Raw genomic sequence first — 12657 nt, 5'->3', positions numbered from 1 at the left:
TAGTCCTGGGTCTGCAGGGGGACAGACGCGGGTCTGGGGTGCACGTTAACGGTGGGGGCAAAGGAGACAGGCCCCCACCGGATGCAGCGATGTGTTGCCGTCCATAGAGCACCTAGGAGCCCGCCGGACACACCCCCCGCCAATCCCCCCCAACCCCGGAGCCCGCCGTCCGCACCCTCCGCTCGCCGCCGCACTTCCCAGGCAGCCCCCGAAAATCGAGGCCCCGGCTCCCAAGGCCGGACCAGGCCGCAAGTGCCGGTCGCGCACCGAGGGGCCGCACCCCTACCAACGGGCACCACCGGGGCCGAGCAGCGGACCCGGGAGGGCACAATAGCGACCCCAAGGCCGAAGGGGTCAACGAGGAGGCAAACAAGCGGACTCACCAGGCGCTCCGGCGCTGCAAAGTAACGGCCCGCGAGGCACAGCCGGCCTCAGCACCCCTCAGCTGTTCCGCCCGTTCTCGCTGTCCCCCGTCCTCCAGACTAGGCAGGCTGCATCAGGTGGCGTTAGGGGTCAGTTGCAGGCATATTACGACCCCAGCGCAGCGCCGGATCTCTTGCGAACGGCCCCGTTCCTCTCTCGCCCGGCGGAGCTCTACAGTCAGGCGGCCATTTCGTTCGCCTGCGTAGCCACGCCCCCCCCTGAGGGGTGGAGTTGGCAGAGGTGGGCACACCTTCTAGGCTGCCTAGTTTTCCCCACCTGTCTTCCTGCCGAAAGGGAGGGAAGACAGGAAGGGGGCCTGCTCCTGATAGCAGGAGAGGCTGTGGGTCGCATTACAAAGGCTGCCAGGCCTTTGAAGCTCCCCTGCCACAGATGGCTCTTCCTGGCCTGGGGACAATGTGAAAACCTCCGCCCAGGAAAGGCTTTGTTTCTGGGCTCAAGGAGCGTAGGCTCCCACCCTAGGGGTCCAGAAACATGTCTCATGGTGGCAGGCTGGTGTGTACCAGTCTGGGAACCCACCAGAGGCTGGTCTTTTTTCAGGGGGCATCTCATTAAAAGCCACACTGGCATCAGTGTGGGTTTCATGTGCTGAGAAGTTTGATACCAAACTTCCCATTTTTCAGTGCAGCCATTATGGTGCTGTGGAGTTCGTAATGACAAGCTCCCTGCACTACATACTCTTAATGGCAGCACTGCACTTACAATGCCTAAGAATGGACTTAGACACTGTAGGGGTACAGGGCTCATGCACCTGTACCCTCACCACTGGCATATAGCACTCAGCTAGAGGGGTGACTGATCTATGCCAGGGCAGTGGGTTGTAGGCATGGCACAGAGTGTGCCAGGTCGACTCTTTACTTTGTTCTGCACCAAAACACGCAGCCTGAAAAGAGGGTGTGTGTGTGTGTGTGTGTCTCTGTCTGTCTGTCTGTCTCTCTCTCTCTCTCACACTCTCACTCTCTCTCTCTCATTCTCTCTCTCACACTCTCTCTCTCTCTCTCACACTCTCTCTCTCTCTCACACTCTCTCTCTCACTCTCTCACACTCTCTCTCTCACACTCTCTCTCTCACTCTCTCTGTGGCACAATACGTGCTACAGCCCTTAGAGGTCTTCCCTGGTCACAGTGCCCTGGGTACCTGTGGTACCATTTACCACGGGCTGACCTGTGGCCAGAGATGCAAATTGGGTTCGTTTTGGGGAAAGAACACAGGCCCTGGGAACCTGATTGGCAGGGACCCAGGGCACACAAAGGAAAAGTGCATCAGTAGTCTGCCAAAAAGTGGGGGTGTTACTGCAACAGAAACCCACTTTCCTACACAAGTTTGGTGATTTATTGCTTCAAAATAGAAATTTAAAAAATACAAAAATAGCCACTTGAAAAAGCGTTTTCCTAAACTGTTGCCGAAGTTTCAGAGGCATGTTTTAATAAATGTGTGTGATGCATGCCAATATTTTTTTATCAAGAAATGGACGACGCATCTGTGTATAACCAAAATGTGCAAGATGAAATTGTCAGGGCCAATTCTAAAAGAAAGATGCAAAAAAACACCTACAGATGTGTTCTTGTATTTGTGCAGATTTAAGACTTTCAGTAACTCTCAAAAGTTGATGAATTCCAATTTTGAATGAGAAAATATATATTGTCACAGTTGTAGGGAATTAGGATTTTTCTGGTATAGATACCCCTAACTTTTGCCTGGTGTCAGTGTGTTTTGACAGTATTCACTGGGATCCTGCTAACCAGGACCCCAGTGACAGTGCAATCTTAAATTCTCAAAATGTACTGGTTAGTACTTTGTACACCCCACAATTGGCATACTGGAATACCATTAGAAGTCCCTAGTATAGGGTATTGAGGTACGTAGTACTGAGGTACACAGGGCATTGGTACAACATGGGTCTCCTATGGCCTGCAACATGTATTGTGCTACCCATGCCAAGCCAGTTCATGCAAACTGGGTCTGCAAAGCTTCCATTGCAGTCTGTGTGACGGGGTGCATGTACCCTTCACTTCAGAGATCAGGTTTCCCTTATAACCCAGTCACTACACTTAAAACATATGTCACCCTTAAGGCAGGCCCTTCAGTCCACGGGCAGTGTGGTTGGTTCTTAGTGTGTGTGTACCCTTGCATGAGCATAGGAGCCCCTACAAACCCTAGACTCCATTTTCCGGGTTTTGTAAATGCGGGAAAGCCATAATAAGGTATGAAGTGGACACTTGCAATTTGAGATATCTTACTACATAATGACTACCTTGTACTTGGATCATGTTTGGTATCAAACATGTTGGAATCATGCAACTACACCGATTCCAATGTTAGTTGCATGATACCATGTATTGGGGGCTCTTTAGAGGACCCCCCACACCTACCTGTGTGGCATTCCAGGGTCTGATTGCCTGCCTGTGCTGCTGCTGTAATGACCTCAACTCGGGCATGGGAAGCTGAGCAAAGGATTTCAGGCAATGGAACCATCTCTCTTTTAGAATTAGGTAGGATGAGGGCACTTCGAAGCGCCACCAGACTGCTTTGCAGAGCACATTTGGTGCCCTCCATGCATAATCCAGTTTTGCCTAGTTCCGGAGCCCTTTGTTCCAACTCTGGCACTAAACTACTACACAAAGGGCAGGGGAGTGACACCCCCTGTCCAGCTCCTCCCTAGGGAGGTGCCCAGAACTCCTTCAGGTGGCCCCTTGATTTTGCCATGTTGAATCTTGGCCCCTGGGAGCATCTGACTGGCTAGGACAGCTGAGTAGCGTCCCGACCCCCTCTGATCGGTGGGTCAACAGAGAAGAGGTCCTTCCTGTTGTTTAGGGTCACTTAAGGAATCCCCTGAAGGTGGGTCCTTAGATTCACTCCGACACAACTTCTGGAACCGACTGCCTGTCGCTGAAGATGGTGTTGTTCTTTCCTGTGTGAAAAGTTGACTGACCGACATAATGATACATGCAACTGCTGTACACCCTCCGGGATAATAAGCCTTAGTTGCTCTCCACAGCTAACCCTTGAGAGCTTTGGGTTTCAGGGACCTAAACTCTATCACCAAGGGTTGGTTGGACTCCGTACACAGTGCTCTGCATAGGTGGACACTATTTACTGAGCCAGCCTCATACAACAGGTTTCCATTCTGGGAGGTCGACTTAACTTTTCATCTTTCATTTTCATCAACATTTGGTCCATAAAATGCATGCCATTGACTTGGGAAACAATAAACATCTTTCAGTACCAAAAAACCATAGGGTGAACATGTGGTTTACAAATATGTATGTTATGGTAGGGTTTATTTGGCCATGCATAATCTGCTGAGCTATTGCAAAGTCACATTTTTACATTTACCTGGAAAAAGTTATCTCCTGCCCTTGTCTTTAGTAAACTTCCAACCTTTTTATGTGGGAATAGTTTCGAGAGAAGTTGGTAAATACCCTTCAGCATGCAAATCTGCGGGTGTTCAAAGTCTCATCGGGCATCACAACCAAAGATTTGCGGATATATGGGTAAATCAGAGCCTTACTAGAATTTAAACCCTGATAGATTATGAGGATAATAAGAGAGGATACTTTTGGAGTCCTCATATAATGAGAAGACTTCTTTAATTTGGCACCAAAGGGGACAAGTGGATTGTTTTTACAGGACAAGTAGATTTCTGAAGCATTATGTCCGTTTGGCAAATATATATTTAAAAAATGTCACAACCCTGCACTGTGTCTGATTGGCAATGAATCCTTGTCATGTCCTGTTTATAAGGATTTTTGATACAAGGGCAAGTCTTTCAGCTTCATAAAAGTATTGTCTTGTGGGGGTGAAGCTTTTTTATATAATACTTGAAAATGTGTATTTGGTCAGTTTGTTCCCCTTGTTAATATCTTGATATCATTTTCAGTAAACATTTGAGACTAGTCTTTAAGAGTGCTTGGTGATGCATACTGTACTCTTCTTGAAATAATCTAAATATGTTCCATGTTATAATTGTCTGCCTTCATTGTGCTTCTCAGTTAAAGACTCCAAGTGATTGTAAAGCTAAACTGCTACTCTTCGATTCTCCTCTACTGAGATGTTCAGATGAAACCTCAGCTGCTTGGACAAATGGAACTGAAAAGGTGTCTTCGTTTGAATCATGTCCTCCTGTGGGTTTTGACCTAGACCTGGATGAATCCTCTTTGAGTGCTCCAGAAAATAGCTCATCACAAATGGATGCTTCCAAAGAGGTCAGCAATGTTTCAGCAAGGTCAGGCCAGAGCACCCTGGAATTTCATGATGCAGAGTCCCCTGAAGAGTTTGAAAGAGGTGGTGTTGTCGTAGCCAGTAATCCACAGTGTTCTGCATTAGAGAGGACTGCTATGTTTCAGAAATCACATGGACAAGATGTGATGCCCACAAATGAACACCTGGACTATCAACAAATTAACAATGGACAGCTTCACAGTAAGTTTATCAAATTATAAATTAATTCTCTGAAGTTGCTTTTTTTCCTTTCTGGAGAACATTAACATTGTGGTGGACGTCCGAGTCTCTGCTTTAGCAAAGCATATAATCAAAGTAGTTTAAATGCCCAGTTTGTGTCAAACAGATCACCTAGCTTCTTAAAGTGCACCGTTTTTTATTCACTAGTACGGATTCTCACATTTGCATGATTGTGTTTCAATATGCAGCTGGGTTCTCTAGACTATGGTAATGCTCTGCTCCTAGGCTTAAGTAAAAAATGTATACACCAACTGCAGTGCGTTCAAAATGCTGCCGCTCGCCTGGTGCTCAACCTTCCTCGCAGAGCATCAGGAAAGATGGCACTTTCCAAACTTCACTGGCTTCCTATTGAGGAACGCTTTAAGTTTAAAACACTCTGTTTTGCACACCGCTTTGCCCAGGGAAAGGGCCCAGGTTACTTGCGTAAACTTCTTACCATCCATCGCCCCATCAGGAATTTAAGATCTGCCGGAGCGATGCTGTTCCAACTACCCCGCATTCATAAGGCCAGGATGGGAGGTCGCTCCTTCAGGTTTTTAGCAAGTAAATACTGGAATGAACTTCCACTTGACCTGCGTATGGAACCCTCTAAAGCTAGATTCAGAATGAGACTTAAAACCCATCTCTTTCCACGTAAATAAAGCCTTCATGTTCTTCTTTTCTAGGCCATTTGCTTCTGGATTTTTGCCCCTCTTGGAGCAGCAGTAATTTTAGCGCGGGGACACACCGTCTTGAGTGTAACCAGGCGCTCTAAAAATGGTTTTATTATTATTATTATGTTCTGCCTCTGTTTTGATATTAATCATGTTTCTGAGTTTTAACTAATGCATCTAAACACCAATGTACTGCATTTGTCAAGTTTTTGGAAGCTAATGTTGACTTGTTAGACAGTTGTAGACTGGGATCAAACCGTTGTATGCACATGTTCTGTTGTGATTATATTGCAGCTACTCATAGTCTCCCAACTGAATCTGGATCAGTGGGCACACATCCACCGCACTTTGTCACTTGGAAGCAGACAATAAAATAGTTTTGCCCTTCACAGCATCCTACCCGTGGTGAGCCTTTCTGTTCTCGACATGCCCCTAGACACAGTAAGGTATTGCATTCTGAACCTTGTTTGCTCCCCCATGTGACCCTAATCAGATAACTTGGCCTAATATCAGAGCACCCAGACTAAGTAACACCAGGATTTTCTAACAAGTTTCTTGTGCTCAGTAAGTTTTACCCCTGTGATGTCATGTTGCCCAAATAAGGTTCAGGGGAGTTGCTGTGGCTGGAATTGTGCAGGAGGTTATGGTGCTTAACATTTGATTTGGTTTCCTCACGGCTGGCTAACTCTTCAGTGTCCAAGTCCTCTGCCTTTCTTGCTCCCGGTGCAGAGGACTCATAAGTAACTTATTGTGCACACACATACTCTGACTTTGTCTGACCAATGCAATTTGTGTTTATGGCAAAAAATATTAAATGAGCAGATTCTGTGAACTGTACCTATTCTGTCTGCTGAAGCAGGTAAAGACTGCTTGCGGCGGATTCCTTACCTTAGAATTATCCCCAGGCGTCAGACTGGATCCAGAAATGTTTCTTCAACAGCTCCCTTGAATGCCGGTAGACGGCATTGTTCGGCTCCATGTGGTGATGTGCGCGATGCCTATATACACTCTACCTCAGAGCACTGACATTCATTTTGTTTTTTCATTGCCTGTCAGCACAGATCCTGAAAGAGCTACCCCATAGTCCATTTTTGACTAACTGGTTTTAGATGGTTTGTTGTTTTTTTTCTTATGGTGTGGTAGAAATATAATTGAAAAAGGCCGGCTTCAAACCATGTCACGCCCGTCACTGATCGGACCCTCATCTATTTTGCCTTTGGTGCCTTGAGCATGACCACGACCCGAAGGGTTGCTCAGATTGCTGCGCTATGAACCTCCGAAGGCCTTGAGGGAGAAATCCCTCAAGCTCCTTGCAGCCCCACGTGCAACGCCGCAGCGATTCAGATCCTGGTCACTAGGAAGGTCCTGGGAGCGGTCGCCGACTCCTTACTCAAAGTTGTCGGGCCATTCAGGTAAACCCGCTCGTCAACGTAGAAGTTGAAGCGTGCTTCGACTTCACCTTGTCTGTTGATCAGCAAAACGAGGGATTGTCGACACTCAATGTCTGGCTCTGCCATTGAGTCTGACGCCGTCTCTGCGCCTCTCCACATTTTTGAAAGCCCAAGCTACCCCAAATGAACTACAAGAGTTCTGAGAGACTATGCGCATCATATTTGGGTTGCCCGTCCCCTCCGGCGTGCCTTCGGGCCCGTTGTTCCAGGAGAGGCCCCTACCGGATCTACACTGGCAACTCCAGCCCCCGCAATAGTTGGGCCGAAGGGATCCACCAATGGATCCATATTGGCGCTGGTCGTGCCATCTCTACTTTCTTCACCACAGGTCCTGAGGCCGATGCTCCTGATATGTCCCCATTTATATCCCGTACTCTGGGGTTGGAGGACATTGCCAGACTCAGACTAAAGCCATGCCGTCCAGTCTGCTGCCTGAGCCCTACTCTTATAGGCTAGGACTCAGTGGAATAGGAGGGGTCTCTGGGCCCTGAAGAATGCCAGCCATATGATACCAACATGGACTGGTGTGAGGATTTGGGGGACTACAGTGGAATGGATAACTCTCCAGGTACAGGCATTCTATCTTCCCCCTACCGTGACTACATAAGAGGAAGCTTCCTTCGCAATGGTCTTGAGGACAGCGGCCGAGGTCCTGGACCTTTGCTTGCCCTTTGTAGCAATCAAGACTAATATCTTGATAGCAAAGCTTCAGCCAAAATTGTCCCCTTAAGAACCATTTCTCCGGGCTAACAAAGCTCCTACTGATATCCAGCTTGGGACCTTGTCCAAGCCCAACACATGGGCTCCTGTGAAATGTACAATAGTCCAATTCCTCACTGAACACCCACGCTGCCCCTCCAGGAGGATCTAATATCATAGCAGCAAGTACAGGGTTCAGCATCCAGGCCTTCGCAGTTTCCTTTTTCATACTTGGAGACTGGAAGGTCGCGCTTCCAGATATTTCTGAGCACACAACACGCCAGAGGATGCAAGGAAGCACTGGTTGCTCCTTGTAGTATTTTGTTACGCAGAAGATGTCTGCAGTAGAGGTATGCCTTTGATTGGCTCCTTTCTTGATTTATCCTGGTTCTAAAGAGTCCAGGCTTTTAGTTTTTTTTTATTGACTCTGAGGGAGAGTGCGCAATCTATTTTCATCATCTCTCCTTGAGAAATGTTGTCAAACAGGCTATACACTCCTGGATTAACCCCTTCGATGCTCATGACGAGCTCAGCTCATCATGAGGTATACCTCTAGGGTGCTCATGACGAGCTGAGCTTGTCATGACCACACCCATTATCATTATGGCCCAGCACAGGAGGAAAATATCTCAAGCAGCCAAGATGTTAAGACCCCACGGTGACGTTGCCTACCTACACATGTATATTGGGGTTTGAAACGTCGACGTTAACTGCGCAAGCGTTGTTGCCCAAATAGACACACGTATGCTTGGAATGAAAAATGGCATGTCTGGGTAGTAGAAGTAAAAGTTACTAATCAAAACTACTAATTACAAAGCACCTGCAGACTGGAAGAGCAGTTTAAAACTGCTAACATGAATTTTCCATTTTTAAGCATTGGCAATTCCCAAACTCCCTTTCCTATGTGTAAGAGTCACCCCTACAGCAGGCCCATTGAGTCATAAAGCAGGGTGTAAGATATTAAAAAGTAGAACATGTGTTTAACATGTTCTGACAGCAAAAACCTGCAATTTTTGTTTTCTTGTTTTTGCTGCATGAGACGCTGGAAGCCCCATTGATGATTTACAGAGTTACATGCTGACATCTCAGCTGTGCTAATGTCTAAATGGTACTTCCAAAGTTGATACTTCAAGGTAGGAGTGCAACTCATTAAAATAAGCCCTGACTGTAGGAAGCTGGCTCTGTATATACTGGCTAAGGTTGCATTGGTGGTTCCAGGCGTCGGGTTTCTATCTCCTCAGCAGTCTTTGTTTGGTGTTTCTTTTGAACAAAGCTGCTGTTCACAGGAGATCTGGTCTTTGTTGAAGGCAGTCCGTCTTCCTCGGGGTTCTGGAGGTCGCGGCTGCAGGACAAGGACAAGAGGATTTTCTCCAGAAACTGCAGGCGAGCAGGTAGGGCTGGGGCCAAGTCAGTTGTTCTCTGCAGTCTCCTCTGCTGGGTGTCTTCTTTCGTCCTTTTTCTACTTAAGTTGCAGGAATCTGCTTTCTTGGTTCAGGGCTGCCCCCTAAATACTGTATTTAGGGGGCGTTTTAGGGCTCTTAAGGTCATTAGCCAATGGGCTACTGACCTTAGGGTGACTACACCATTGGTGTACTCACCCCATGTGGGGGAGTGAGCACAATCCCTAATCCCGATTGGGGAGTGCCTGAAGAGAGGGCTTCTCCTCACCTCCCCCACCTGAGGGGTGGAGTTGGCAGAGGTGGGCATGCCTTCTGGACTGGCTAGTTTTTCCCGCCTGTGTCCCTGCCAAAAAGGAGGGGAGGCAGGAAGGGGGGCCTGCTCCTGCTAGCAGGAGTGGCTGGGGGTTGAATTACAAAGGCTGCCAGGCCTTTGAAGCTTCCCTGCCACAGATGGCTCTTTCTGGCCTGGGGGAGGTGTGAACACACCCACCCAGGAAAGGCTTTGTTTCTGTGCTCAGGGAATGAAGGCTCCCACCCTGGGGTCTAGAAACATGTCTCGTGATGGCAGGCTGGTGTTTACCAGTCAGGGAACCCATCAAAGGCTGCTCGATTTCTGGTGGCATCTCTAAGATGCCTTCTGTGTGCATTTTTCATTAAATCCCACACTGGCAAAAGTGTGGGTTGAATGTGCTGAGAAGTTTGATACCAAACTTCTCAGTTTTCAGTGTAGCCATTGTGGTGCTGTGGAGTTCGTAATGATAAGCTCCCAGCACCATATACTCTTAATGGCAGCACTGCACTTACAATGTCTAAGAATGGACTTGGACACTGTAGGGGTACAGGGCTCATGCACCTGTTCCATCACCACTGGTATAGGGCACCCAGCTAGAGGGGTGACTGAACTATGCCAGGACAGTGGGTTGTAGGCATGGCACACAGAGATGTGTACCATGTCGACTCTTCACTTTGTTCTGCACCAAAACACTCAGTCTGCAAAGGGTGTGTGTCTGTCTGTCTGTCTGTCTGTCTGTCGGCACAATAAGTGCTGCAGCCCTTAGAGGTCCTCCCTGGTCACAATGCCCTGGATACCTATGGTACCATTTACCAGGGGCTGACCTGTGGCCAGAGATGCCAATTGGGTTAGGTTTGGGGAAAGAACACAGGCCCGGAGAACCTGATTGGCAGGAATCCAGGGCACACCAAGTCAAAGTGCATCAGTAGTCTGGCAAAAAGTGGGGGGGCTACTACAACAGAAACCCACTTTCCCACACTGAGTTATTGCCCATGTCGAAATTAATGTAACTTGTTGCTACATGCATCAAGACAGCCCAAAAGACGAGCTTCAAAGGGGAAGCCGACTTTGAAGGGCAGATGGTAACCACACTCTAGAGAAGCTGCTCTTTTGTTCAGGTAGATAGGTTGGCGTCTACTACAGAGGGGAAAAAACTGGTCAAACCGGTTTTCCCGTGGGCATGTAGCCCACAGGTAGCCACATCTCTTGAGTGGTTACTGAGCTCTTGTGCCCTGCTTGTGGCAGTCGTTCTCCAAGCCCAACTTGAAGCAAAGACTCCAAGAGTAAGTTAACTGACTTTCTGTGCACGGCACATAGCTACAACTGCTGAAGAAGCATGCTGGAGTAAGTTGATGTCCCATATCGCCATTCCTCTCCTCCGCGCAAACCAAGAGACCAGGACCTGGCACTCAAGAGTTGGACCTCATGCAGCTGAACCCCTGGAGAGATGTCACAATGCACCCTGGTCACCCAGAATTAAGGTTATTGGCAAGATAAGGAAACAACTGTGCCGGGCGACTGTTAGTCCAATGGTGGCTGGACTTCTTACCTTGACAAGGCTTCGTAGGACCAAGACCCCTGTGGACAGAATCTCCTCACCATGACAGAGGAGTAGTCTCAGAAGATCCCTGTCAACTGCAGAGCAACTTCAGCATCCTTTGGCATCCTGTATCCCTTTCAGCAGGACTATTCCATAGAAGTCAATGGCAAGGAGCCACTGACTCTGGAACTTGACGGAAGACTGCTGTTTTGAAGGAGGTAACTGTTCTTTTGGACCTTGCTGGTCCCCCTGACTTGCTCCTTGTCGGAGTTTGTCGCCTAAAGTAAGTCAAAGTTTCTAAATGTCATATTAGTTGAATTTTCAAATGCTTGCTCTCGGTTGTGTCAAGAACCCTCGGGTAGATCTGCTTTTTTTTTTGGTGTCCCTAAATTCTTTAAAAAATACTTAATTTAATTTTTATTTATATAAATTTGTGACGGATTTCTTGAGTTTCAAGTGTTTTTTTCTGCAATATTTGGTTGCTATTTAAATGCTTTTCACCTGTTTCTTTGTTTAAGTCTGCCTGCTCAGAGCCACAGCTACCCCTGGTTTAGCTAGAGCTTAACAAATGAAACCTGACTGGTCCTAATGAGCTCTTAGTGTATTACACTGTGAGGTCACAGAACCACATCATATAATACAACCCATTTCCTCACAGATCTTTACTTGGTCCTTCACAGCTAACCTTTGCTTTTCCAGGCCCTTAAGACTGTGTTCCTTTTTGCCATAACATCGTAGTAGCACTTGAGTGAGCTTGAAGCTCTTTGTGTCAACCCTTCGTACACCACCTTCTTCCCAGACAAACTGGGTTCTGCAGACTTGAGCGTCCTTTCAGACAAAGGTAGGGACACCCTTTAACGTTGGTCAGACCATTACTCTGCCGGCCCTCTGTGCTCCACCTTACCCACTAAGAAGAGAGACTCCAGTGCCTGGACCTCAGACAGTGCTGGGCATTTACGTAGATGGTGCCAAAGACCACCGGGTGGACAATCCACTCTTTGTGGAGTTAGTTGGAGTGAAAAAAGGCAAGGCAGAAGAGAAGCATCTCCCACTGTATTGTGTTGTGCATTCAAATCTGCTACTCATTCACTAAAAAGCAGCCTCTGGAAGGACTTCATGCTCATTGTACCAGGGCCAAAGCGGCTACCAATGTGTTGGCAAGCAGAGTCCCTGTTCTAGACAATTGCCTGGCAGCTATGTGGGCATCCCTCCATACATTCACAAAGCACTATTGTCTAGACAGGGAAGTCTGCTGAGAAGTGCATTTTGCCTACTCAGTCCCACACAGCTTTTTGGTTGAGTCCATTCACCACCCACCTCCAATTAGGTACTGCTTTGGTATCTGTTCAAAAGGTGAGGAATTTATGGCTAGATGTCTCTATCAAAGGAAAAAATCTGAAAGAAACAGGTTAGTATTAGATTCCTTACCTTAGAATACCCCCAGGCGTCAGACTGGATCTGGAAACTTTTGCGTAGCAGTACCCTTGCGCGTCGGTAGGCGTCGTCTGCGGCTACACGTCCGTCGTTGGCGCCGGGATGACGTCACCGGAGTACTTAGACGCCTCCCTCGCGCGCTGACGTCAGTTCCTATTTTTTCCATGCCAGCAAGCGCCGATCCGGGAACAGTGGTACCCTTTAGTCATTCATTCAAGAGACTTTATTCGGTTATGTTACATAATAACCATAAAAGTTTACACTTAATCACAATTTATATTACAAC

General features: G+C 47.6%; 1 protein-coding gene across 2 annotated transcripts in view; it reads left to right on the top strand.

The window, feature by feature from the left end:
* AHCTF1 (AT-hook containing transcription factor 1) overlaps positions 1-12657 on the top strand; it is a 1132528-nt gene that overhangs the window by 687521 nt on the left and 432350 nt on the right. For both annotated transcript variants that reach the window (XM_078649035.1, XM_078649034.1), the window contains exon 29: positions 4434-4863. In XM_078649035.1, the coding sequence (XP_078505161.1) occupies positions 4434-4863 (430 nt within the window). The remainder of the gene's footprint in view (positions 1-4433; positions 4864-12657) is intronic.

Source organism: Lissotriton helveticus, chromosome 6 (genome assembly GCF_964261635.1).
Source record: "Lissotriton helveticus chromosome 6, aLisHel1.1, whole genome shotgun sequence".
Classification (NCBI taxonomy): domain Eukaryota; kingdom Metazoa; phylum Chordata; class Amphibia; order Caudata; family Salamandridae; genus Lissotriton; species Lissotriton helveticus.
Note: the sequence above shows the minus strand (reverse complement) of the source record. Positions and strands in the feature narration are given on the sequence as shown.